The sequence below is a fragment of the Megalops cyprinoides genome, chromosome 7 (genome assembly GCF_013368585.1).
Source record: "Megalops cyprinoides isolate fMegCyp1 chromosome 7, fMegCyp1.pri, whole genome shotgun sequence".
NCBI classification, from domain to species: domain Eukaryota; kingdom Metazoa; phylum Chordata; class Actinopteri; order Elopiformes; family Megalopidae; genus Megalops; species Megalops cyprinoides.
In genome coordinates, this window is record NC_050589.1 from 19,013,703 (window position 1) to 19,041,339 (window position 27,637).

At 42.7% G+C, this 27,637-nt stretch overlaps 1 protein-coding gene across 3 annotated transcripts in view; it reads left to right on the forward strand.

Moving 5' to 3' along the window:
* The first annotated feature begins 316 nt into the window (after positions 1-316).
* Positions 317-27,637, forward strand: part of nkain4 (sodium/potassium transporting ATPase interacting 4) — a 47,325-nt gene continuing 20,004 nt past the window's right edge. For all 3 annotated transcript variants that reach the window (XM_036533326.1, XM_036533328.1, XM_036533327.1), the window contains exons 1-3: positions 317-679; positions 19,471-19,608; positions 23,181-23,261. In XM_036533326.1, coding sequence (XP_036389219.1) covers positions 626-679; positions 19,471-19,608; positions 23,181-23,261 — 273 coding nt within the window. In that variant the 5' untranslated portion in view covers positions 317-625. The remainder of the gene's footprint in view (positions 680-19,470; positions 19,609-23,180; positions 23,262-27,637) is intronic.

The window sequence follows — 27,637 nt, forward strand, 5'->3', positions numbered from 1 at the left end:
AACATTAATATAACTAATAATATTCCGTTTATTATTCTCATTATTATTACTACTGATTTTTTTATTATTATAATAAAATATTACATTACTTTTTTGTTGCTGTTGCCGTGCTACTTTTTACAACCGCACCTGGTCAGTTTGCTGATAATAAAAGCTTTATTTACAGCGTTAAGCGTTTTTGTGAATGACATCTCCCTGTAACACATGTAAACCACAACACGAGCGTACGCATCACACTTGCGACGACAGAGCAGTCAAAGAAGCTCCGTGGTCCTCCAAGAGCCCACCCCCTGCATCCATCCTGATTATACTCGCGTCCCGACACACACGCCTCAAACAACTTCGAAGCAACACAGCTGAGCTGCCACGCTCCCTCTTTCCCAGTCTTCGCTGAATTAGTAAACGTTTATTATTATTATTATTTTTTCCTTCTGGGAACAGCATGGGAAACCAGTGCGCGGATCTGATAACTGCGACCAGAGCCTGAGACGCCCGTGTTCTTCAATATCACTATTATGTTAGAAAGGGCTCAATGATATTGCTTTCCGAATTGAGTAGCTAGCCGTGTTGGATCGTAGTATCTGCCGTACCTCTGTTTCTCGCCTCGCGCTTGTTAGCCGCTACAATGGGGTGCTGCAGCGGACGTTGCACGTTGATTTTCCTTTGCATTTTCCAGCTGGTAAGTGGTCACTTTCTGTTCTCTGTTTCAATCCTAAGCGAACAATACCAGCATACTAACCGTCTGGTGAATTAAGAGTGATCATCAAATGGATAGCTTGTCACGTATTGTCAGTGGATTTCAACATTTGAATTTGTTTCCTTTTAATTGATATTTCTGGAATTATAAAATGTTTCCATAAAGTCAAAATTAACCATCTTTCGTATTCGAGGCATTGTGTACTGAGTAGATAAATATGTCTGAGAATATGGAGATATTCACTGGAACATCTATTCATCTCCTGATTATTTCAAAATAATGCCGTTTTGAATCTCACCTGTTCGGAGAAGTGTAGTGTAAATGCTTCTCACGAGATTTTGAGTATTAATTGTATCAAAGTAGATGATGGAAAAGGTTACAAAGAATGCAGTTATGGCAACGGGGAGTCGTTTCACTCTTTTGTTAATAGTTGATGAACGGAAGAATGCCATTAATGGTAAACCTGTGTCGTTAGAAAGGCAACAGAACTGTGAATATTGATTATATAGTAGTACACTCACTGTCAAACTGTGGGGCCAACCTTCAAAGCTGAAGGTTTGACAAATTGGACTAGGTGCCTTGGCTACGTTTGTTGGTGTAGTGCCCTGGGAGTATCTTTTCTGAATGGATCGTTTCAGTGGACCAGTGGCATATGTACTGTTGCTACACCATGTCTTGGTGAGTTTATAGTGCTTAATCAATAATATTATTTCTAAAGATGTACTCACAGACCTAAGAAATGTATCATGCATTCAAATCATTCATTCACATTCGCTTACAGAAAATAGAATCTTGATCTGAACCAATTCAACATTGACAATGACGCCACAAAGTTGTGCCACTGCAGTTTTCCAAGGAAAGGAGGAAAGGTTTGAGTCATGAGGCTGCTATCAGGGACTCCAATGACATTATTGATCATGGATAATATCACAGCTGCTGCTTGGGGAATTCCAAGGCACCACTTCAATTGAAGTATGCCCTGAAAATCTGTTCTGAGGAACATCTATAAGATTGTGGAATTGCAGATTGAAAAATGCCTTGCTTGAGGTCAGTGTTTGCCTCTTATCTATTGCCTTTACAGGTTTTCAGATTGAAGGCATGTTAGAAGGTAATGGACAATACCTTGTCTCATTTTCCATTTTGATTGTCTTTATTATAGGAAAGTAGCTTCCCCTTGATTTGGGAGCTGGGGTGGCCTAGGGATCTGGGACTCATGTGAAGCAGCGAGGAGTGAAAAAACGCCAGTGCCCCCTCTCTCCTCCAGGGTTTATTGAGCAGAGTTGGCTCTCAATTAAAAGGCATTTGATTGAAGGTTTTGTATTTGCTCCCACACACAATAAGTGGGACTTTGTCATTGTACTTTTCACACGAAACACAAAACTAACTCACTAGGTCCCGGCCTTTTACTGCCTCTTGGTTATGGCCCCATGAAGTGATGGAGTGTGAGGAGATCGTATTTTATTCTGTTACAGCAGTGTTGTCCAGGGCAACACGCCCAGAAAGGCTTGCTGGGTGATAATGCTGGGAGGTAATAAGCAGACCTACAGAACTGGATACTAATAAAAGCTTCTTATCATTACAAGTATTTTCTTAAGCTGCTATCTTTGCACAGGAGTAAAGTTTTCCATTTGTATTTCTGATACAAATTCAATAGGAGGAAGCTGTGAAAGGAATGTAGTGTTCCTTTATCTGGAAGACTGTGTGTGTGTGTGTGTGTGTGTGTGTGTGTGTTGGGCGGGGGGGGGGGGGGGGGGGTGTGTAGAGTGAATGCAAAGAGACGTTTTATGAAAAAATAACAGACAGCAGCAAGGCAGCACTGAGCTAACTAAATAATCACCACCCCTTCTTTCTTTTGCCATCATTTCTAATCATGTGCTAAAATGTAAAATGTTACAAATTGCTACTTAATTTTAAAATATGTCATACATTGAGTTTTAAATAATTTGTATAGCAAGGGAATTGAGATATTCTGCATAGTTACTCTGAAGTTAATTTGAGGAAAAGGTTACCAGAGAATGCATATGAAATCAAACATTAATCACATTGGTGAATCTTTATGAAGGTTCTACCTTAAAGGAATTTTTAGATACTTCAGATGCCTTGTAGGTTTGCAGGAATAAGTTTAATAACAGTTTGATAGGGGCACACAGTAGGCCTTTGATTGCTCTTGTCTTGACTGGATCAAGTGTGAAAAATTACTCCTTTACTCTTCTATTAAATCAGTTCTGTCTGAAAGCCATTAATTACCATTAGTTACAGCAATCCCATGGGTCACACCCTGTAAACGGAAGATGGTCATATACACTGTCCTGCAAATTTCATTACCATTTCATGACCGCTTATAGTATATTCTTTGGTTTCTAGAAAGTGTTTTAACCTGCCTGTGATCAAATTTTTGCCACCACATGAGCAGAAATCCAAAAGTCCATAGATTTGTGTTTGATGTTGATTAGGTTCTCTTTGGGATTTGGAGTAAAATCCAATACGTTTAAATGAATTAAAAGTTAAATAGCTGTACAAAAAGGACTAACTGAAACCAGATTCATCTACCTTTGTCTCTGTGGTAGTACTACAATGTTCTCCATGACCACAGACATTTTTCAGGTCATCTTGTCATTTTTTCAAACACAGCAGTACTGCTGGACTTGTACCATCATAGTGGAAAATACTGAATATGTGGTCGCTTAGATAACATTATATGACCTCAGCTCAGTCAGGTCAAATGAGCCCACGCCAAAATTGATCTGTCTACTAGATCTGTCACATAGAGTACTTGTCATAGAGTGTGGTGTGCACTTGTCACACAGTTTCAAATGCCCTTCCTAAAAACTTTACTTCCAGGCGTTAGTCAGAAGGAAGATTTATTCTGAAGATTTTGCATAAACATCTAGAGAATGAGTGTATATGGTCTTGTTGACCTAACAAGTCAGTAAATCTCAACCAACAGCAAGCTTCATCTTGGAAGTATATCTGGTATAGCTACTGCTGTTCAAGCTGTAACAAGTGCTTTGACTGTTTTAGAAAATTGCCTTTGTTTGAGATAGGCTGGTGAAGCTGTTCTTATTTTATGACCCTCACTTCAGTTCCAAATGGCCCCGGGGAGTTAACGCTCAGATTCCTTGAAATCCAGCTCTGCTCAGCTTCCTCCCTACTGCTGACAAGACAGGGGCGTAAAAACACCCCCCTGGCCACGTAGCTCCTCCTTTTTTTTTTTTTTGCCTTTCTCTCACCAAGTAAATAAAGCATATTTAATGTGGTATTTCACCTGAATACCTCTGTTTTTTAAAAAAAAAAACATTTAAATGTGATTTGCACTGAATTGGCTTTGCTATCATCGCATTGCTCTGGTGATGCCTTCTGTCTTTGAAAATGTGGCTGTATATGTCTACACAGCCTCCGCCGCTGAGTTCAGTTTGCAGAAACCTAATATAAACACCACTTAATAGTTCAAGTCCACTAAGCTCAGACACCATGTCTTTCTCTTCATCATGCTCACCTTCTGGGCCCAACAAGACTAACAAGACTATCTTACCTACCACTGAAGAGAGCTGGAATGACTCATCACTGCCACAATGTCTTGTTATCTGGAAAAACGGCACCAGCTTTTGACAGTTTTTAGGAGAAGCATGATGTCCTCTGCTGTCATCACAATGTTACAGGAGTGTAGCATTGCAGCTAGGTTGGACAGAGAAGCCAGATGTCACTAACACTTGTTTTACTCACGGTCTGGAGTAAGAGGAGTGTTATACAGCAGAGAAGGCCAGAGAACAGGGTGAACATGCAGGCACATACTCCCAAGCTCTGTGAAACACCTGTTTCTGTCTTTCCCTCTCTCATTAGGCAGAAACTCAATGGAGTTTGTTTAGTGGCACAAGCAGCTGTCAACAGTCGATTTAAGGAGTCCCTATAGTCAGATAAAGCCATTTCCCTCACAGGACTGGGTGCATTTAGCACTGAAGGGAACCTCTCTGTGGAATTGCATATGGCTCTGTGTCTCCCTCTTTGGAATTCCAGAATGATCTGGGGGTCAGGGGTGCTGAGTTTCCCCATCATCATTGTGCTGTAGAGTGTTTTCTGAGCGTACTTAATAATCACTTAGTGATGCGTATGTTTTTTGTGTAAGCTGATAGAGCACAAGTGCATTGACACCACTTAAGGTATCATCATAAATCAGTGATTATCTGCCAGTCTTTCACCTCCACAACAGGATTCTTGATAGGCAACCCTATACCTCTGGCTCTTTACCAAAAGAGGCGAAGCTTCACAGATCGGACCATTTTGTTTTACTAGATATATCAACCAACAGCTAAAAGAGTCTAGCTGAAGCTCTGAGATTCTGGTTTGGACAGACAGGCACACACATATGGACAGACAGACAAACAGGCGCACACATACAATTTAATGTTTTTCTTTTCAGTAGTGTGACTGTGAGGTTAAACCACATAGGATTTTCAGCTTTTGAATAGTGTCTTTACCCATTCTCAGCATGGTTAAAGAAGCAAGTATTTGTGAGAGCTCTGAAGGGAAAGGTGACGGCAGAGATTTGTGACAGTCATTGAAAGTGAGACCGAGCGCTACGGGAAAAGAAAAACTACATTGATGGCAATGTGGATGGCGAATAAGCTGGCGTGAATAACGTGATTGATGACTGGGGACCTTTAATTGGACATGGTAGCTTTGTCTGCTCTATAAAAGGGAACCCAGGCTGCCACAGGCTCTGAGTAATGAGGTCGGAGCTGGAGAGAACTGACCCTCCAACGGCCCTAACTTCATCTGCCATTTATATTGCTGTAGAGTGCACTGCCCTAATCCTGGCCAGTCTTAGGGAGAGTTGTGGCAAATGATGCAGCACTGGTGGGACTGCATTATGAGAAATGTAAGTCTGCTTTTTTTTAACCTGTGAGACTTCTGACACTTTTCATGGCAATGTATAAGCCGATGAGTCTCCGCAACTCACTGCGTGATCCTGCTTTGAAAGCTTTTAAAGAGGCCACAGTCGATCAGAGAAATGACTTGGGGCTTGCGTGAGGGCCTGGTCGAGTTCAGCAGTGGCGGCTCTGACGGTCCATGGTGAAACGCAGGCAAGAGCACTCAGTAGGGGTTAAGTGGATGTACTCATTGTTGCGGGAGAGAAGAGGAAGCGGCCCTTTGTGTGCGTGCATGGGGTGGAGGGAGTGGTGGCAGTGGTGGTGGGCCCCTGATTTCATTAACCCCCACTAGGCGACCCACCCTGGCCCACTGTCAGCCAACACATGTGGGCTTGTATGCTTCAATAAGATACGGTGCAATGCGCAAAACAAATATAAAACTGAAAAACAACACGGGTGAAGAGGTGCCTGATGGGAAACCACTCCGATGGGAAATGTGCAGGCAGATTTAAAGCTTTGATAAGCATGAGACAGTGAAATTATCCGCCATATTAATGCGGCCATGAGGTGTTATCAAAGACAAGAGTGAGGAGGGGAATTCAGGGGCACGCTTATCCAATTCCCAGTGGCTGAGAAAGGTTAACCTGCCCCCGGCTTCTGCAGTGGAGGGGAACATAAAAAGCACCACCCCAGAGCAGTGCCACTAAGTCGGCTTTGCTGGGGAGAGATCATGTTCTTTGATTTTTTCTTCTCCTCTGGCATTCCGCTCATAATTCCCCACAAATTACAGTTGATCTTAACCAATTTGAAAGAGGCTGCTTTCCCCCAACATGGTTCAATGCAGGCAGTATCAAGCACACAGCTTTGTTGGTGAATATTCAGCAGCAAAGTTATTTCCCTGTTTACACCACCTTGAGTGAAATGCTGCCACGTCCGAGTTGAGCAGTAAAAGATGCCCCTGTGAGTCTGTCTTGGCATTGCTAACAACGCAGCTTATTACTAATGCATCACAGCTGTCAGTAAGGATGATTTTCTTCATGTGAATGAAATGCAATTAAAGCAGACCCCCAGTAGACGTAAGACCTGCAGGGGAGAGGATGTCTGCCGTTTGCTCCCTCATACAGGTATAATAACTCTGGGGATCTTAGGGGATTTATTCAGTATTTCCAAGTCTGGTGCCAGCGGCATGGTCCCAGAGAGGCATTCGTTTCCACACAGGAGGCTCGGCAGCTATGAGCACAGCGAGACAAGGCGTGGGGGAGGGGAGCGCGGTGTGCGCGAGTGAAAAGTTAGCGGCACCCTGTGTGCCGTCCTCACCCTGTGAGGTTGACGGAGGGGTAAGGGAGCGAGCCGGAGCAGTCACGGGCTCTCTCAGCTGTGACAGTGTGATATTAGCTTTTCAAGAAAATGGCAGAGAGCAACGCATATCTTGGCGGCGGGCGGGGGGCCACATTTATTCATGTGTTACACTTTCGTCTCAATCTCCGGAGGCTCCCAGAGCAGCGCGGAGCACGATTAAGGATACATCCAATATAGTCACGCTGGAATAAAAGAACTGGTAATGCATATGAAATGGGGCCCGGCTGTCCGCGGTGCCAGAAGGATGAATGGAGACACAAACAGAGAGGCCGGCCTTGGTAAGGCGCTGACCTTTGTCCCTGGCCTTGACAATCATTCTGTCATCAAAGGGTCTTTCTCGTAGAATCGCTGACATTCAGAGGCTGTTAGGCGCTGGAATGGGAGCGGGCATGGTGTGATTTTAAAAGCAGCTGGCTTGATGCATGATACGTGATCCATACAATATGCCCTTGAGACATACATGGTATGGCCTCTTAATTATCTTTACCTCAAACACATGACTGCATCTGCAGTTTGCGCAGAGATGCTGATAATGAATTATGCAAATCGGTCAGGCGTAAAAAAAAAATATGACACAATTCTGAGTAAGGTGTTGCCTATACTGATCCACGTTATTGCACACATCAGATGTGCTGTAACGCAGATTGAATGTTATAGATATTATGGTTTATTTTCCTAATGAAATGAACTTGGAAGACTTGAAGAATTTGAAGGTTCTTCTGTTGTGTCTGACTGTGTTTTGCCCCTTATCACTTGTCTTGTTTTGTCAAATGCTTTGTTCAAGCTGTTGTGTTGTATAGACACATACATTGCCCACGGATAATCTGAGCAAATTTACTGTGAGCCTAGCTGTGGTTGGTTCCATAGAGACAAATAGGTGCCTTTGTTAGGTGTTAGCTCAATGCCATGATGTGGGGCAGGTGCGTGAGACTAATATTGTGAGTTTCCCATAAAGGCAATCTAGATGTTGAGATTTTCCCTGCCCATTTTCATTAATACTGTATGAGATAAACCTGTTTATTCAAACCAAAGGATAAGTATGTTGACACCCAGAAAAAAAGATGTATACTATTGTAAGCAAAATTACTTACTAACTAATGTAACCTTTGGAAGAACTTCTCATGTCCCATTTGAGTTGAATCATCCTCCTTTCTAAAAGAGTCTGACCCACTGGGAAACCAGCAGTGGTGCCCAGTAATGCACCACATGTGTTGGTGACCTGCACCTGAATATTTAATGAGCAGCTGGATGTCGGTGGGTTTTTTCCTGTGCCTCTGGCAGACATCACAGCAGTTCTCTCATCAGGTAGAGGCTGGAAGTGCAGTCTGAATGTATTTAAATTATTGATTGAACCTGTGATTTATCGTGCACGGGAGAGTGGGGAGGCCTGGTGGGGTATCAAACCCCCCCTCCGACCAATTAAGTGGATGACCCTCAGAGAGCACAGTGGATAAGTACTTTCTGACACACTTCGTCCCTCTAGGCCGCTACCATGGCAACCTAAAATAAGAGCCCGAGAGGCAGCGGCTGTGAAAAAATGTAACTCTTAGAAGAAGGAATGTCGGCTTAACATTCAGAAGGGATGGCTGAAAATAAGAAGACAAAAAAAATCATCCTTGTGATATCTGCGTTAAACTGATTATTTGTAAACCGGTTCACACCCATTCGGTTTTAATATCCTAGAATATCCTCAATATCTTTAATACCCTAAATCGGCAACTCTTGGTTTCTTGCGGTGTCTTTGTGATGGGGAAGAGACCAAACCATGGAATACAGCTCATACAATTCTGCCAACACTGCTGTGATACTGTTGGAATGTGATGACTTAAAAATGTTGCTGTAAAATTGTGAGAACGTTATGCGCTAGCAGCTCGGCATGTCTCTTTAAGACTAAATAAAATAAGTAAATATGAATAAAGGCTCTGCTAACTTAACCTTTTTTATTATTCTTCATTGGGTTGCAGGGTGCTGGATTCCTTTCCCATTTCTTTTTCATTTCATTTGACAGGTTTTGTTTTGGGAGCAGTTGTCGTGAACATCAGGTTTAGATATGGGTCATTAGAGTCTTCAAACTATGATTTCAATAGCTCAGGGTAAGACCAGCTGTGATGTTATTACATGCAGAGCCAAGCCATTGTCAGAATTTCCATCTATTTGCATTACCAAAAAAAAACAAATATCCCACACTACCCTCACACAACCCAAATAACTCTGTCTGCCATGTCCTCTGTCAGGTAGCCAGGTTAGTATTAACAGACTGGTGCTGCAGTGGACCGTCTGTCAGACACAAAGGAAGCCTTGGTTCCCCCAGCAGGACCATTCCTGCTCTTTAGCCCACAGCAGTTTAGATGCCATTTTCCTCAATGATTTCTACAGTGTGTGTGCATCCACTGTGTGAATTGAAATTATCAGTGCTCTGCAAGCTGGCACCATGGTTTTACTGTGTTTTGTTGAACGGGCCATTAATCTGCTTACATCAAAGTGATGGGGTCATTACCATTTCTTTTGGGTTGAGGCAGTGGCAACCTTAGGAGTGCACAATCAGAAAAGATGCCGACACACCCTGGGAGTATGTTTGTGCACAGCGGAATTGTTAAGCTAGCAGCGTGTTAGATGAGGTTCACAATGGAAGAGATTTATGAAGGCTTCAGCCCTGTCTCACCACCACAACCCCCAATTCCTGTCTAATGAGACTCCCTGCCTCTCACCTGCCAGTACTGCTTCCACCACCCAAATCATTCTCCAGGTGATATCAGACACTCAACTGGGGATGTCACACTGACAGCTCAACTAGAGCCCTGAAGCCTGTCCTTTCATTATGGGTCTATGTAAGTGTTTCTGCTTGCAGCAGTCTACCTGGAACTGTGTGACAAAGTAAATCTTCAACTGCGCTGCATATTTGAGATACCCACTTGATGGATGTTTTATAAAATGAAGTTTTATAGACCATTGTTGGTTGATTTTGTATTCCATACTATTAAAAAAAGCTTTAGATGTGTGTGATATCTTATGGCTTGTTTGGAAAAAGATACAAAATTTTACATGGTGGGTTTATGCATGTTTTTAAGCTCGATTCATGAAAAATAACAGTGATGCAAAGATATGAACTCCAATTGGATGCAAGTAATATGAATTAGAAATGTTGTTTGGAAGCTGGAAAATCTGCTTGCTATGAACGCGACGCATAGTAGCAGGCGGTTACATGTCATTGGCTAATTGATTCCCCAGAAACTCATTAACCTCCCCATAGTGAACAATCTATGTAATGTCTGGATTATACCCACAGACAGTGCTGTACCAGTCAGCAGTTTAGCACAATCTGGAAATCATTGCCAGAATCATGTTGTTATGGTGCTATGACCTGAATCTCTCTACTTTATTTGGCTTTTGTTTGCTCTTCACTGGATTTGTTGATTTAATTATGTATCTGAAGCATGATTCACTCTCAGGAGGTTTATAGAGTGGAAACTCTGGCTGAATCTTTGTTCTTTAACTTGTGTTTTCATCGATTAATGAAGTGCAGGCTTGTTTTGGATGTACTGTTTACCCTCTCATAATTTAATGGATAATATGAAAGTGAGTGCTAAATAATATGAAATTAAATGAAGATGAAGCATGTTTATACTACAGTAAAAGTATGGGCATTTGAAAGAGTGTATTGGTGTAGCAAGGGCAGCAGTGTAGCACAGTGGTAAAGAGTGGGGATCGTAACTAAAAGTTGCTGTTAGATTCCCCCGCTGTGGCACTTCTGCTGTACCCTTGGTCAAGGTACTTAACCCACAGTTGCCTCAGTAAACATCCAGCTGCATAAATGGATAAAACTATAACCTGTGTATGTCTCTCTGGATGAGAGCATCTGCTAAATGACAATAATGTAATGTAATATAGTGTAATTAGTGAAAAAGTACAATAGCTGTTGTTTTTGTTTCTTGGTTACATGCTCATAAAAATAGGCCTTTGTCAAGTTGACAGCCTGAATAGGATCTGTCAGCTCTTTGTTCTGTAAACCAGGGAACCTGTAATAATCCATAATTCAATAACTATTGTTACCTTAGCTCTTTTTAAATTTTTTCCACATCTTCAGAGCCGCAGGGGTAAAAGGATTTTGCTCGTCCTTGTTCAGCCCAGTTCTGTAAAACTCTTGTTTAAAGCATTTGCTGCCAGTATAAAAACCTCCCCTAATTGTCCAAAACCAAACAGCAGAGAACAGATAGAACATGCAGGTGTGTGCAGAGAAAATCAACTCATTGTCATGAGCATAATTTCCCAATTAAATCCCCAAACCAGCTGTATGATTTATATTGATTTCCTCTATATGGTTCCTACAAAAACATGAATGCCAGAATTTATTAACCATAAGATATTTTCTCAATGCCAAAAGTAAAACATTGACATCAATATATAACGGAAATGTTAACCGAAATGAGAGCACTCTGCGTTTGCTTGGAGGATGAATACAAGCTTTGAATATTTCCCGCACAATCACACATCAGCAGAATCTGAGTAGGGAATGTGGAGCAGGAGTGGAAAGGATGGGCTTGTCATCTACTCTGATAATGAGGAGGAGGAGGGGAATTGGGTTGATGATGAAGAGAATAAACTCTGATGAGGGTGGCGGTGACAGGGAGTGATGAATAGGATCTTGATGATGCTGAGGAGATGCCGGGTGACGGCGGTAATGAAGATGACAAAGATGAGAAAGATGTCGATTAGTATGATCACGGTCATTACAGTGAAGATAATGATGTTTGTGTGCACCTGGTCTTCGGAGAGAGTGGGGGTGTGTGTTGTGGCGGTGGCGGTGGTGGGGGGATCTTGTGGTGAAGTCACGTTGTGAACATTTATCTTGGTCTGTCTAATGTTCACGGAGCACCACATGAGCCCAGAGGGGCGGGAGATTAGGTGCTTTATCTGCAGGCGGCCTGGAAAACGGGGCCATGTAGACCTATCACCCGCCCACAGGAATGGGGTCATGGGAGGAATTCCTCTGTGTTTACGGGAATCCTTTCCTGTTTCCATCACAGGGGGTGAGTGGGTGTGTGTGTGTGTGTGTGTGTGTGTGTGTGTGTGTGTGTGTGTGTGTGGCCGGCGGGGGGGCTGTTACATGTCATGGAATGGAAGGAGATAAGAAATTAATTAACTTTCAGCAGGGTGGTGGGGGGAGAGGGGGAGTGTCATAGAGAAGCTGGTGATAATGAATGTTATAGTGCACAGACACACAAAGATCCATGGCATGATTCCTTTGAAGGATCCCATGCAAAGACAGAGAAGGAGGGAGAGGGTATGGGGGAGTCAGACTAAAACGCACAACTCTGGCCTTTTTCAGATTTCATAATACAACTTTGACGGCTTGAATGCAGAGTACAATCAAGGTCTTAGCATTCTTTGCTGCATAGTTGTATAGATTAAGACCATTCTTACCTCCCTTGCTGTAGCTGGCAGCATCATTGTGAAGGCAGTTTTGAATTTAGCCACTCCATGTCTTTATTAAATGTGTCCTTCGTGAGTGTAACAGCCAAGCTAAAGCACATTCAGTCAAGAGTTCTTGGATTTACAAAACACTTACATGCATTCATTTGGCATTTTTAATTAACAGTATTTATATGCTGTGAAAGGCAACCTTCAACATGTTAGACCCACATATGCTAGGGACTCTTTAGTCATAAAACACAGTTGTGTCATCTTCAATTGAGAAGAAAGGCTCCTGGAATCTTGAAGGTATCGTAAAGGTTGCTATTTAATTTAATCACACACATCAGTGAACTGTAGACCATTCAGTTGTGTTAGCATATTTGATAATAAAAGGTTTTGCCTCTATGGATTTGACACTGGCTTCCATTGTAGAGAAAAAAAAACTGGTATATGCTGGTCTTTAAAGGGCAATTTAATTAGTATGGTGTCAAACTGTGATATAACTTCTTTATGGAAAGATGAAGGGGGTTTGGCCATTCAACGAGAAAAGGAAATGTTTGCTGTGAGCAGAAATGTCCACTCCTTCTTAATAATTCCCAAATTCTAGCCACGCACTGTACTATATTTTAGAACTCTTTAGCAAGACAACTAACTCTAACTTTATCTCTTTCTTTCTCTGTCTCTCTCTCTCTCTCACACACTGCCTCTTAATGCATCATTCATACTCATTCTTTCACACAGTCATTCTCATGTCCTCACTTTCAACATCATTATCACCATTCTACAGATAATGTCTGCCTGCTAAAAAGCTTCTTTTGTGGTTGGCTGTGCTTCAGTATGGGAAAGCTGAGACATCCAGCCTATTAAAAAAGGAAAGTCGAAGAGCGGCCTGATGCCTGACATCAATCAGAGAAAGATGGTGCATTACCGGAGTTGATTTGTGAGATAGGTGGCCCTAATCCATGGAATTAGATTATTTTGAAGTTTGTGAATTTGATAAAACCGCTACAAATAGTCTCCCATAAATCTGTTCTCTGTCCTCCTTTAAAAGCATTGAACCCCTCCTGTTAGTGTTAATGAGTCCCAGTGGTAGCTCGTCTGCTCTGTATTCCTCTGCCTTCCTCTTCTTCCCCTTCCTTCTCAGAGGTGAAAGCATCATGAAAGATACCTTCAGTCAGGATGTGTGAAGTGGCAAGATAGAACCTGACGGACGAAAGAGACTCCCCCCTCCCTTTTGCAGTGTTGTTTTCATCTCTTCCTCTAATGATTTACCAGAAAACCATCTTCAACCTCCTGAAAGCTTCAGGTCATCACTCTCATGGAAACTAATATCACATTGTTAACAAAGCATATCAGTGTTTTTCTCGTTGCATAAATGACAGAAAACCCGTAATGGACTGTGGTAATGATGTTATTTGCATTGTATATTGCATTGTATATAATTTTTGGTCTATAATCCTGCTGTAGGATAACTTCTTTTGCTAATGGCATTACAGGTCAGGGGTCCTGTAAACTGTCCTGAACTATATGTCAGGTCAACCTCTCGTGCAGTGCCTGATCTCTTCATATGGACAATTAACCACAGTGACTGTATATGTGTGGAGTGTGCGAGATAAGGAGGAAATCACTCTATCTGATATTTTTGTGTGTGTGTGAGCACTTGTAGATCACAGGTGTCTTCTGTGCTTTGGCCCTCACAGAATACCAGTGAGTCCCCCTCCAGCCATCAAAATGTGTGTATAAACTGTGAACTTGGTAGCTTCTCGCATGCTCTTTTGTCTATTATGGACAGCAGGGAAGGTATGATACCATCGTAGGCTGACGACAAACCTACTGTGCAGTAATTTCCCATATTTAAGTTTTTTTTTTAAGATTGTTCCGAGGACCCCCTGGTGGTTCCAAACTCCTCATAAAAACCTCTCCACTGCAGATGAGGATGCAGAATGATTACATATAGTAAAAATATTATAGTCAAAGTTAACCATTTCTGTTCTTTTTTCATTTATTCTTTTTTGGTGTCTACTGTGGATTACCCAATTTGTACATAGGAGGATGTAGAGAAAGACATGTTTGGGCCTGTTGTGGAGGATCTAACTGTAAATGGCAATGCTTCTGCTCTCTTTTGAGTCAAATCTATCACACTGGAAGTTTGCTCGATGGAGAAAGCAAGAAACGAGGGACAGAAGAAGCATTGCCTCTACCATCTCCCGCAAGGACCTCCTGATGTATCCACACTGTAAAGATCTGGGTTTGTTGATAGAATAACCGCCTGCCTGAATGCCATAGTTTGGCCATGCTAAATTTGGTGTCAGTTGTGGAATATTAGGGTGAAATTGTTGCAGACATGGTGTGCTCCCGATACACCAAGGTCTGTGCCTTCCAGTGTAAGAATTAAAAAATTAAAAATGAAAAACCTTGAACCTCCATATGCCTCCATACACACACACACACACACACACACACACACACAAAAACCCAAAGGAGGGAGGCAACCTGTTGTCCACTTGAATAATGCATTGACCTCTAAGAAACCTTTGGGATGTCTTCATACTTAAACCACAGTTCCAATTATTCATGTTTCCTTGAAGTCAGAGATGTGGCTTAGCTATTGCATTTTTTGGTTTTTACACACATTTCATCAACCAGTGTCGGACCAAAACAGAAGAATAATGTGTTGTGGAGGAGTTAGGGTAACCCACTGGAACGTACTGACATTGTGTTGCGCTCATCGTTCATGGTCCTAATGTATTTTTATGGGAACTTTACCAGCTTTCAAGTATGCGGCAACAGGATAAGCAACAAGATTAGCTTGCGAGAAAAGCCATAGATTGCGTGAGAAAATGGAGCATTTTCTTTACAAGTTGTGGTCTCTTCCTCTGGTTACTGGTAGGCCAATTCTTTTATTGGCTGTTTCTCTGAGTGACAGAAAATAGAACCAAACTAAGATCTTTTGTCAGGTGTTTTGGAACTCCTCTGTTAGCTATAGCTACCTCCTTTCCGACTGGTTAATTTCTTGATATCCCACTACAGTGCTTTGATAGCAGAACTGAACTGAAAGCATAAACATTGAAGATTTTTGGGCAATCTGACTAGACATTTGTGATCGAGCCACTATTGGGGGGCATAACTACCAGTTTTCAACTTGTAGTAAAGATGGGTAATACCAGTCCTCAAGGTTTTAGATCCCTTTAAATGAAGTGACAGATTTACACCAGGAGCACAAGGTGGGAGAAGGAGAAGTCCATCTCCTCTCCAAGTAATGACGCATACATTCTATTTATCTATCTATCTAAAATTGTTCTGCTTTGCCATCTAGTTGTGAATCTTCGCAAAGGGTGAAAGACAGAACATCCATAGTCAGGAACTCAGATGGCAGGGGAACCAGCTGTTACTAGAAGGGACTTACAAGAAATGGAAGTACTGAGGATGGGAGAAAAGAGCTGAATATCTGGTTAGTAAATAGAATATCTATAGTTCTGTCAGTGACACAATGAATTGCTGAGGTAAGATGAAATCCATCAGATCTTGTTGTCATTGAGGACTGCACATGTGCATGCCTGGCCTACAGCCTAGAGACCAATCCTGATCCACTGTACTGGGGTGCCTTTGGCTGATTTCCCACATTGATAAATGAAATTGGTCATGCTAATTGACTTATGTTCCAGACTGATTTGAATAAATAAGTAATACAACTGTGGTATGTGCAGTTTCTTTCTGTTCTTAGGCTGTTTGGGATTCATGGGAGAGTCATTATTAGTTATGCTGGCCCTGCACCAAAAATTAGTCGCACCGTTGCCTGTGTCCTGAGTGTGCTGCCTTGTTGTCCAGTTCTGGCGTAATCTAAGCATCTGTATGCCAGGCTGAAAAGCACAAGGGAAAGGACAGGCTGAAGCAGGGCTTCCTGTGAGGGAAGACTCTGTGCCCAATTAATGGTGCCTCCCTTGGGACACACATCTCTGGCTACTGAGGATAAACAAGCTTGGATAGATAGAAGATGAGGAAAAATCTGCATTGCCCTTGGGAAAAATGAAATGAAAGGTGTGGAAAATGGTAAAAGGTAGGAGGAGAAGGGGACAGTGACATGTACTGTAACTGTCCATGACCCGAGGCTCTTCTGAAAGGGGACAGTTGATGGTCAGTTTTTTGTATTCATTCCATTATGTTGTCTCTTTCTACTCTCTGCTACATTTCTGCTGTGCAGTGGAAGGAAAGGGGTGTGTTGCTAAAAGGGAAAATGGACTGAATTGCGCCAGTCCTTTTTAATGCTTCTGCTTTTTGGTTTCTCCAAAGAAACAGCAAGGCTGTTGAAAACATTTCTCTTTCTGTAACAACCTTTGAGGACCCAGTGGTTGATTGCATCTCCCAGTTCTGTATCACTGAACACTATAAGCCCACTATAGATTTGGAATGATTGAGAGAGTGATTGAGAGACTGATTACATTTACATTTATTCATTTGGCAGACGCTTTTATCCAAAGCGACTTACACAGGTTACAGTTGTTTTACAATGTTATCCATTTATACAGCTGGATATTTACTGAGGCAACTGTGGGTTAAGTACCTTGCCCAAGGGTACAGCAGCAGTGTCCCAGCAACCTTTCGGTTACGAGTCCTGCTCCTTAACCACTATGCTACACTGCCACCCTTTTGAGGTCTCCAAAGCAGGAGACCTCAAAAGCATAATAGGTTGTTGTCAGGCCCACATGGTTTGATTTAGGCTACCTCTGTTGATTTAATGAAAGGGAAAGAGTTGGAGCCTCTTCCCAATTCTCTGGGTGGGACAGCCAGCACCATGACATTGTGCATGTTTTAAGGCTATAAGGTGAGTTTTTGCATTTCAGGCTAGAATTGACATCCTGTAAAGGATGGGCTAGACCTAGTAAAGGACAGCCATCGAACTGTGTAGTCCACTGTGAGGTATGTGGGAGAGGGTGAGTTTGCGGAATATAAGAAAATCCTGTTCCAAGGGGGAGCAGTGCAATGCAATGTCTTACAGTACTCTGAATTGGAGTTCTCACAAAATCCTCAAAGGGCACTTTTAGTTAAGGTGACAGATTGATGTTTGTTCAACATGTAAGGTCTCAGTAGGTTGTGAGAGGAAGGCTAGTTGTGACATGTCTTGAGTGTACTTTTCATAAACAACCTCAGCATCTGGGGACGTTTTGCCACAACGTTTGATTTGAGGAAAAATGTGTTAAAATGGAAACCTCCAAACAGGCTTTACTCTGTTTGTATTTCAAGGCAGTGAGTTGGAATACATTGGATTCTGCAGTTGGGCTGTGAGTTAAATGAAATACCTTGCCATTGTGGAATTTTAGTGTGGCCTTACAAGTCACCTTTCAATGGTTATAATAGCTCTTAGGCATTTTTCAGTGCTTGTTAACAGCGTGGCTGTGTGCATAGGCAATGAGGCTCTTATCTTTGTTCCTCATTTTCAGGTCTAACTGAGCAGGCATTCAGGCATGGCGTTGATCACAATGGGCTATGCTGTGATTTATTGGAAAGCCACTGAAACAACTGACAACCCATTGCAAATTAGCTGAATATTAACAACAACCCCGTCCTTCCAGCCTTGTTCTCAAGCATTTCTGTCTGTTGTTGTTCGGATTTTAATTGTCCAAAGGAGAACAGGGGCTAAACGTATACAGCACAAAAGCCTTTTCAGTCACTGCTTTGTTTTTACAGTTCACCAGGTTGTCTCTTGAAATCACAGATTATACACAAACCTTCAAGCTGGTCATGAGTCACTTGGCTATCAAACTTCCCCAATGTCCACAGTGATAACTGGTTCCTCAGAGCCATGGCTGCCTGTGTAGAGTTTTCATGCCTTAATTTTGCAGAGCTGTTGAACCATAGAATGTCTTGTTTTCCCCGAAGGCCAGCATGCAATACTGTTCCCTGCTTAGGTGTTATTTTCAACCTTTGCTCTACCCTTATGAAGATTTTGTTTCTATTATAGTACTGTGGATCAGTCTCAGTGCCTCACAGGCTTTTCAGTTTGTTTCATTAAGAAGCTTGTTGCCAGTGCCCTCTGGGCTGCCTGTCACCTGCGTGCTGCAAGGTGTGTCTACATCAGGCCTTTCCTCTCATCCATCATCACACTGTTCCACGCTGCCGACATGTCAGTTTTCCTCCTGACACTCTCCATCTCACCAAACGGAGTCCTAATTAAACGGCGTGTTGTCCCACCCGGAGGAACGTGGTCTCATCCCTCCCTCTCGTGTTTTGAAACGCTAGCTATGTTAATTAAATTAATGCAAATAGGGATGCTCAGTCAGAAGGTGGACCACCGTTCATTATTTTCCACGCGGAGACAACAGAGAGGGAAGGGCTGGTGGCGGGTGTACAGAAGCTGTTCGGTCGGCGTGGTGCGCGGTCGTCTCCCCTCTGAATTAATGGGCCTATCTCCCGGTCCCAATATCATCAAACAAGACATGAAAGAACACTCCGGAAACAATTTGATAGGCGTGATATTTCGCGAGTGGGACTTTGGTTTTCTGGAGCAGAATGTGTTTCTCTGCTGTGGTCGTTGTGTTTAGAGCAGTACTTATATTTTGTTGTTGTCATTTTTAATAACCACCTTGGCTTAGACTTGAGGTATTAATAGCAAAGCCTGTTATATTATCAAGCCTACTGGAAGGGGATTTGGAAACTTTGAGTTTTTGACTGAATGAATCCCTCATTGTTTATTTCACAATGCCCTTTTGTCATCACCAGCACCACCTCACTACATTCCACAAGCTGGGGTCACAGTGAAACATGATAAATGCTGAACATGGAATTTAAAGATTTTTGTAAATGAGGTTGTTGCTCAGACCCTGTGAGTTTTATGCCAGAACTTCATATCAAAGGTGAACCTGTTGTGTTCCTTTCGAAACTCTGACCTAATTATTTATATCTTGTTTATTTAACTGCAAATCTGTTTAGTTCCAGAGCCTGGTATTTATGAAAAGCAACCTTCTCTCCTGGTCTTGTCATTATCAGTACAATAATAGTATTCTAAGCAATAGATTAATTGATATCTTTGGATTGTGTAGGATTGCTCACATAGGTCTTTCTCTCATCTTTCTCTCACCCCCCGCCGCCCCCCCCCCCCCTTCTCTTTCTCCCTCCTCTTTCTCCCTCCTCATTCAGATGGTGGCACTAGAGAGGCAGGTGTTTGACTTCCTGGGATACCAGTGGGCACCCATTCTGGCCAACTTCTTGCACATCATCATCGTCATCCTGGGCCTCTTCGGCACTATCCAGTACAGGCCGCGCTACATTGTGGTGGTGAGTGCTTGTGGCATCAGATTTTCCAAGGATATAGATGAATCATCTTAAAGAACAGCCACGGTGGTTAAGTAAGCCATTAAATCAACATAGACAAATCCATTTACATACTGTGTACAGTAAAACCTAATTGAATATGGACAAAGCAGATAAACAGCTCCTAGTAAATCTAGTATATTACACATCCCTTTTGTTGGTCCCTGAGGAATGCTAAGCTATAAGTAACAGCAACAGCATGCATTGTACATCTAAGGTAATCGAATTGGATAGCAAATAAACAACTATTTACAATGTTGTGTACTGTGCCACTAAAAATGAAAATAAGGTGGCTGTTGTCATGTGCGCTCACCGCTTAACCAGGTATTGGTAAACTTCAATAGGCATTCACACACATATGAAGAAGTGCTTGAGAGAGGTGCTATAGCAGCTCCAGCTGAGCAGCTGTGTCTCCCAGCACACTACCTTGCCGTGGCCAGGCATCAGCCGATGTAAGAGATGATGCCCCAAGGCAGGCCAGTCATTGATCAACCATGAACTTTAGCCTACTTGGAGCTGGGTCAAGATGAGGTCGAGGAAACTGTAGGCTACGCCAGTCCTCCAGGTGCTTTTGGGCATGCACACAAAAAGTAAACAGAAGCTTTCATAATGAATGTAGGTCCTTCTGTTTAGAATTTTGAAGCTGAAGTTCTGCATGTTTGAAATGTTTTACTACATGTGGGAATGATTTGGTGTATTATCACTGGGAAAAACGCAGAACAATTCAATTAAGACATTGGTGTGAGTTATACAACTGGTTAAAACTGAAAACTACACAAGTTATACCTTTCTTCAACAAGGTTTTCTGGATGAAAGAGGTGTCAGCATCAACAAATTGTTAAAGAACACAGTGTATAATCCTCAGTACTGTGTAGAAATGGTCCAGTAACTGATTCAGTCATGTTTCATTCCTAACCCAAGCAGATCCTGATTCTTGGCCTCCTGACACATTGTTTGTGATCCTAATCCTTTTAATCCATTTGTAATTACAGTAAATGCATATAATTAGGCTCTTTGTACCCATCCAAAAACCCATCTGAATGTAAATCAGATTCCTCACCTTAAAATCTTGTGAGGTTAAGGATTAAATACAGATGGGGGCAGAGTTTCCAATCTATGTTTAGGTTTTGTGTTTGGAAACAGTTTGGGTAAAAATATAGTTGGATAATAGTAGCATTTTATATGTTTTATTTTATGGTACTAATACTGTTTTTTGACCATATCCAGGTATTTAACCTTTATGTCTTTTTGGATCTTGAAAATAATGTCAAGTTCACTCCAAGTAATTTACATGTGTCTGAAAATGAAGCCCCAAGATTGCTTTTGGTATTGCATCTCACAGGGCTGATCACTGCATATTTTACCCACTTCTTGGCACCCTTTCAGAGGACTAATACCTTACTTTCCTGAGTCTCATTTGTAGAGTTTTTATGTTGCCGGGTCCTGATGTAGGTGTTTGAGAGTCAATATTCTGCAGGCTCACCGGGAGGGGTGACAGCCTGAGTTATGCTTTCCTTTGATGACCTGCCCCCACTCCAGCAGTGGGCAGCGCACACACACTGCAGTGGCCAGCTGTGGAAGACACCTGACTGGTGAATTACTCCATTGGCAAAGATCCTTGATATCTACACCTTGAATGTTCTGTTATTGGCTTACACTGCCACGGAGGTAAAGTTTAATGCTCAAGGGCATGACAGCAGTGTACCACCCAGGTGTGAAGCCTGGTGAAGCCCTTGAAGCCTGCAGTACAACCCATGCTGCTCCCAGATCACTTGTAGTTTTCAGTGCCAGCCGGGGGTTTTGGTGCATATTCATATACAGTCATACTGTTCTTTAACACTGTGGCGCGTACAATCACACTGGCATGTCCGTTGATGAGTTGTCTTAGTCAAGTACCGGACACATGAGTGCAAACTAATTTCATGAACTGACAGTGAAGTAAACAGTAGGGCACAAAAGATATTGCTAGCTGGATAGATTGTAAAGAATGTACTTTTGTACTCTACAGTTGGTCACAGCCTTGTTGCCCTGAACGTGAGCATCAAGGATTAATAATCAATAAACACAATGCTAAATGGCCAAAAATAACCAAGGTTATTAGGTAAATTCCGATAGCTATAGGACCAAACAGGGTATTAGTGGTTAGTCCATGTGGCTCTGGGCCTGAGGGTCTTGTTAAAAGCATCAAGAGTTGCTCTGCTGTTGTCTCATAAAGCATTAAATGACTTGATCTTAATTGCTCCAACAATAATTCTGAGCTGTTACGCATACCCTATGTACCTCTGTCTTCTAAACAGAGATTAGAGATGATACTGTACCTTTCATAGTATGAGGAGTGCACAAGTTTTCGAAACTGTTGTTAAAACTCAGAATTTAATCAGTGCGGAAAGTTGGATTGCACCATTGCCCATCTCAGCGACTTCAATAGAATTTGAAATACTCCACCCAGGTCTCATACTTTATTATTTATCAAGAGACCATTATTATGAATAATTCTCATTTCCCTTCAAAGATAACCAGAAGGTCAAGTGTTCAAAGTTTCTGTGTAGTCCTTAAAAATGTTTTGAATGAGTATTCTAATTAATTTTCACAATTAGAATTTTGCAAACACAGCTGTTTATAATCCTCACTTATTCTCTAGAGCTATGTGCCAGATTTTGGAAGGAAGTACATCTTTATTAAAGTATGTACAAGTTCATCTTCAAAGTCACTGGAACACCCCTCAAAGGGAGCAGGCAGCAATAATATACTTATTTATTTTTGAAGGCATTCTAATTAGTTGTAATTGGCTAATGATGCTGAGGATTAAGGAACAATGGTCCTCCTTCATTTTCTGTTGTGAACAACAAGGCCTCATTAGTGCACGCAGTCAGACATTGGATGTGCCTGCCCGCTTAAACTTTAGAGGGAGCTTATTAAAATGTACGATGAACTGCTATCACCAGCAGTAAATGGCCTCTGATGGTTTTTTATTCGTTAATACCCTCACGTTTTTTCAGTTGCTATTACCTTACTCACTTGCTATTACCCTGGAGGATGTGTGTTTAACCATTCCCTACAAGACATTAATCAACTAGCAGAAGCTGAGAATGGGGCAGTGTAACTCCTATTCTTGCATGTAGTTCCATGAGCATTTGTGTATTAGTGGAAGTGATAGTCCACCACATGGTAAACCATGGTACATCAAGTTACAGTGTTGAAAACTGTGGTGCACTATTGCTTAGTAATAGTATTGCTGGGATATGTCCATAGCATTATGTGGGAAATGAAAGGGATTACAGTTACAAGAATATATATATATATATATAATATATATATAATATACAATACCTTATAGTTTCAAGAATGTGAACTTTTAAATTATTATATTTGTTTGGGGTGCTGGTTGTGTCCGTCTGGCCAACTGAGTACATGTGTGGCTTTTTGTCTACAAATCTGTTACATTACATTTCAATGTGATGCATGTATATTTAGCACGAGTATTGATTAACTGGTGTGTATGTGTGTGTGTGTGTGTGTCTTTCTCTGTCTTACAGTATGCTGTCTGGACAGCGCTCTGGGTGGCATGGAATGTCTTCATTATCTGTTTCTACCTGGAAGTAGGAGGTCTCTCCAAGGTGAGGGCTTTTGTTTTATATGGGAACAGTCTTGCTGGTCGTCCACGCTCAAATAGACACAATGTTTTCCACTGGCGAGTCAATGCTATGACTTTTATCATACTCTAACATTTACCACAATAGTGGTATTCACGTTTTTTCTGTGAATAATTTATTGAGATGAGTAATGATTTTGTGTGTGTGTGTGTGTGTGTGGGTGAGCATATGTAGTGCAGACATGAGTGTCTATGAGTATGTTTTATTTTAAGCGGTCTGCCTTGCTTCCTGTTCTTGCTTGAACGTCAATGAAAGAGATAAATAAAACATCAGGACCCTCCAATGAATTCAGTGGTGCTCCACCTAATAACCTTGTCTGTTTTGCAAGACCTTAGATGTTCCTTTGGAAACACAAGGCCCGCTTCTGAGTTACCTTACCCTTAATTCCTGTGTTACAGTGAACCACAGGGGCAGAGGTTTCACCACCCACAGAGCCAAATGAAGACAAGCAATACCCCCCCCCCCCACACACACACACACACACACCAACCAGCACCGTCTCCCACAGCGTTGTCATAGAGCATGTGCAAACAGGCAGGGGCCTCTGAGTTTGCTCTCACATGTTACAGTGCTTTTGGGATTATGGTAATTTTTCCACTTTCCTCTCAGCGTGCGGTGTGCTCTGGGCACAGGGGGCCACCCCAAAGTGTTTGATTTACATGCTGTTTGTGTGGTGTCCTCTAAATGGAAGGGCGATGAAGTCAGAGGAGGGGGGGGGGGGGGGGGGGGGCAGGGGGGGTACAGGTGCTGTGAGGCTCAAAGCTCACAGTACAACCTGCTGAGCTGACTGACTGCCATCGCTCAGGAAAAAATAAGCTTTTTTTCCACAGGGCATAAAGGTGGAAAGTGGCTACAGGGATGTTCATTACGGTACATATGACAGAGTGAAATTCCCAACTGAGCACATACATATGGGTGCTTTCACTGAGTTCTTTTTTCTCTTTGTCTCTAAGGAATATGTTACATTACATTTGCTTGGCAGTGGCTCTTATCCAGAGTGACATCATTTCTAATTTCTTTTAACATGTTATCCATTTGTGCAGCTGGATATTCACTGAGGCAATTTGAGTTAAGTACCTTACCCAAGGGTACATCATGGCCATGAGTGCCATTGTGAATACGTCACGGCTTTACTTTGTACAGCATCCCTCTCAGATTCTACAAATATGAGTTCAGAAATATAGTGGACATGCTAAGCTCTCCTCTGTGAATCTTGTCAAGGGTGAAGAATGTATTCAGATGTGCACACGCACATTCACGGGTCAAGGGCTGTGGCCAGGGCTGTAACTCATCAACAGGTTTATTGAATGCTCGGGGACTGTCACGCTCTGCTGGGTTCTTCTCACTCCCAAACAGTGATGATCCAGGGGTCATAATCAAGTCCTTCATCCTTTTACTGCCACCAAGGAAAAATCCACTAACAGAGGCAAAAAGCACACAGGCCTCATACACAGGCAATACAGCATGAATGCTACAGATGGAGTGAGTTGTGTGCTTGTGTGTTTTTTCTCTTAATTAGGAATTCCATCGATAAGATGAATACATAACTGATGAGACAGTAATATCTTTTACACAGATTTTTCTGTAAGGTGTGTTGTCACTGTATCAACATGCGGAGAAATGAAAGCCTTTAAAGCATCAGAAAAGCCTTAATTGCAGTCTGTGAAGAGCAGTACAAGCTGAAATTAGGGTGAATTTGCAAAAGAGTTGAATGCTGGTGGAAACCAGGGGCCTCACAAGTATCATGTCCCTGACGTAAGAGAAATCTTTTTGTTACAATTTGCATAGTTCTGCTTGAGGAAATTGATGGTGTTACCTGCAGACATACTCAGTCCTTTTCATAACTCATCTTTTCCTTTTAATTCCTGGTCTCTAGGTCAGTGCCACTCTTGTGGGAATAGGGCACAAAGCATTTTGGAACTCAGGCTATCCACCTAGCTACCCTGGCAACTGGAATTCTTTGTTCATTTCATAGTTTAAAGCTCTGGAGATCCTTCTTAGGGGATTAGATGACCGTTAATCCTGGCGAGGTGAGGAGTGGATGCCCTAGTGTCTTCTGCCATCCCTTGATCCTCTTCACACATTACCTCCAACTCATCACTCCTTCCATTGTTCCCCCCTCAGTGCTGTCAGTCATGCTCAGATGCACAGATTTGGCTATGGACAAACTAATAGGAAAATCTTACTACCACTACTTACTTTACTTATGTTCAATGTGGTGTTTTAGGGTATAACTGCATAAGGATTGTCAGTTCAATTTATTTCCCTGCCTTCTCCCAGACATCACCAGCCAGCTCTCTAGACAGGGGCAAGAATTTCTTTTAAACAGAAAACTGTCTGATACATTTTTATTCGTGGTCATATAGCCTTATTTTGATGTTGTGAGCCATGTAGCTAAAATGGTGTCTGCTGAAATTATGTCCTTTGCTTCTTCATTGTGTCACTGAAAGGGAGTTATAATTATTTCGGGGGGTAAAACCATCTGCAGGAAAGGATGCTACTATGAGGTCCAGTTGTTTGATGTATGTTTGACACGGTGGTACTGTAGGTAATACTGCACAGTTTGCGCACAGTAGGCCTTGCGCTGAATGTGTTCCAGAGAAAATGTTACAGGGATTAGATCTGGTCTCGTAGTGTGATCTGTGGGGGAGGCGTCACATATGCCGCACATGTCAGTGTGCAGTGCAGCATTGAGCCTGCATCTCCTTCTCTGTCAGTCAGATTTTATCTAGCATAACGGAGTCTGCCATGAATCACAATGGCCTTGTCACGGAGCTCTTGAGCTCTTTGAAACGCCCGACACAGAAAAGCAATTGTGATAATGTAAATTGTTGCTGTAAGGAAATGGGTTACTGGCTTCTCCCAGCACTGTGTGATGATGCGTGATGAGAAGAGGGAGCCCTTGTATTCGTTCGCCCAATTCAATCAGCATATCACACTCCTCTGTCTTTTTCCAAGATATACTCCAGCCTTGTCAACCCCATCACTCTCTGTCCCAAGCTTCTCTACCCCTCCCCTTCTGTACTGCATCCCTCTCCACCTCACCCCTCTAACCCAGCTCTCCTCTAATTCTCCTCCGCCTTCTCAATAATTACATCTTTTCCTCCTGTATTCTAGCCCTCTTAATCTCATACCCAGTACCCCCTTGGTCTCCACCTCACCTCCGTATCCCACCCCTCGCTAGTGCAAATGCCTTAAATTAGAGCCTACAGAAGAATGAACAAAACTTCATTTGGGTCAGAACTGGGGGTGAGACAGTAGGCTAATGCGTTTGAATTGAGAGTGAGAATGGAACCCCTTGTCATTTCTTTTCCCATACATTAAATGCTACATCTCTTTTGTTCTGGGGGGTAGAACCAGTGCACTGTAATGGTGACTCCCTCCTGTGATTGTGTATGCCGCCTCCATTAGCCAGCTCTCTTCCCGCCCACCATATGCATTAAGGTGAATCCAAGCTGTGTCCATCTGTTGGGTTAATGCAGGCGGAGCAATGGCAGCTGTGCTCCTCATGCCTAATTATTTACCGAGCCCTCTACTGGATGCCTGTCCCCCTCTGCCTAGCCACACAGCCCAGATCTCCCCCTGCCAAACATCGTCTGACAGCCAGTGTCCCCATAGATCATATGTAATTTCCCAGGCATCTGTTAGCTGGTGCATTGAGGTGTTGACTCTGCTCTTTCTCTCACGATCTGTCTTTCTCATTTGCTCAGTTCTTTTTCTCTCTTCATCTAAGTATTTACTCTCTCTCTCAGCACCCTCTTTTCTCTGTCACCCTCTCTCTCTTTCTTTTCTCTCTCTGTCCTTCTCTTTCTTTCTTCCTCCCTCCTCTTCTCCTACTGTTCATCTGGTTGAAGAGGATTGGCAGTTTCTCACCTCAGCTGGGCTTTATTGACACTGTTCTGAGACCTTGAAGGCAACCCACCTGCAGGCCGACAGCGACCCAGCCCAGAGTCCACACTCCTCGGGCCGAATCGGAATGATTTTTTGAAAGTTTTCACCTCTGAGGGAATGTGCTGTTGTGAGCGTGCGCTGCGGTCGGGTCTGCCGGGTGGACCCCGCCATAGGGCTGGGGGGGAGGGAGCCGTCAGTCATGCTGGATGAATGTGTTTAATATGCTATCAGCACTGACAGCTCCCCGTGTCGCTGTATTGATTCACCGGGCCAGACGCTGGGCCTGGAGCATTGCCAGTATCATCTCGGCTGACAGAGCCTCTGCACTACCACCCCAGTCCCCCCTCCCTCTCTCCCCCGCGCCCCGTTTGGTGAGGAGACTCAGTTGCCCTCTAATCAGATTGCAGGGAGAGAAAACAGAGTTTGGGAGGCCTGGAGGATGTGTTTAC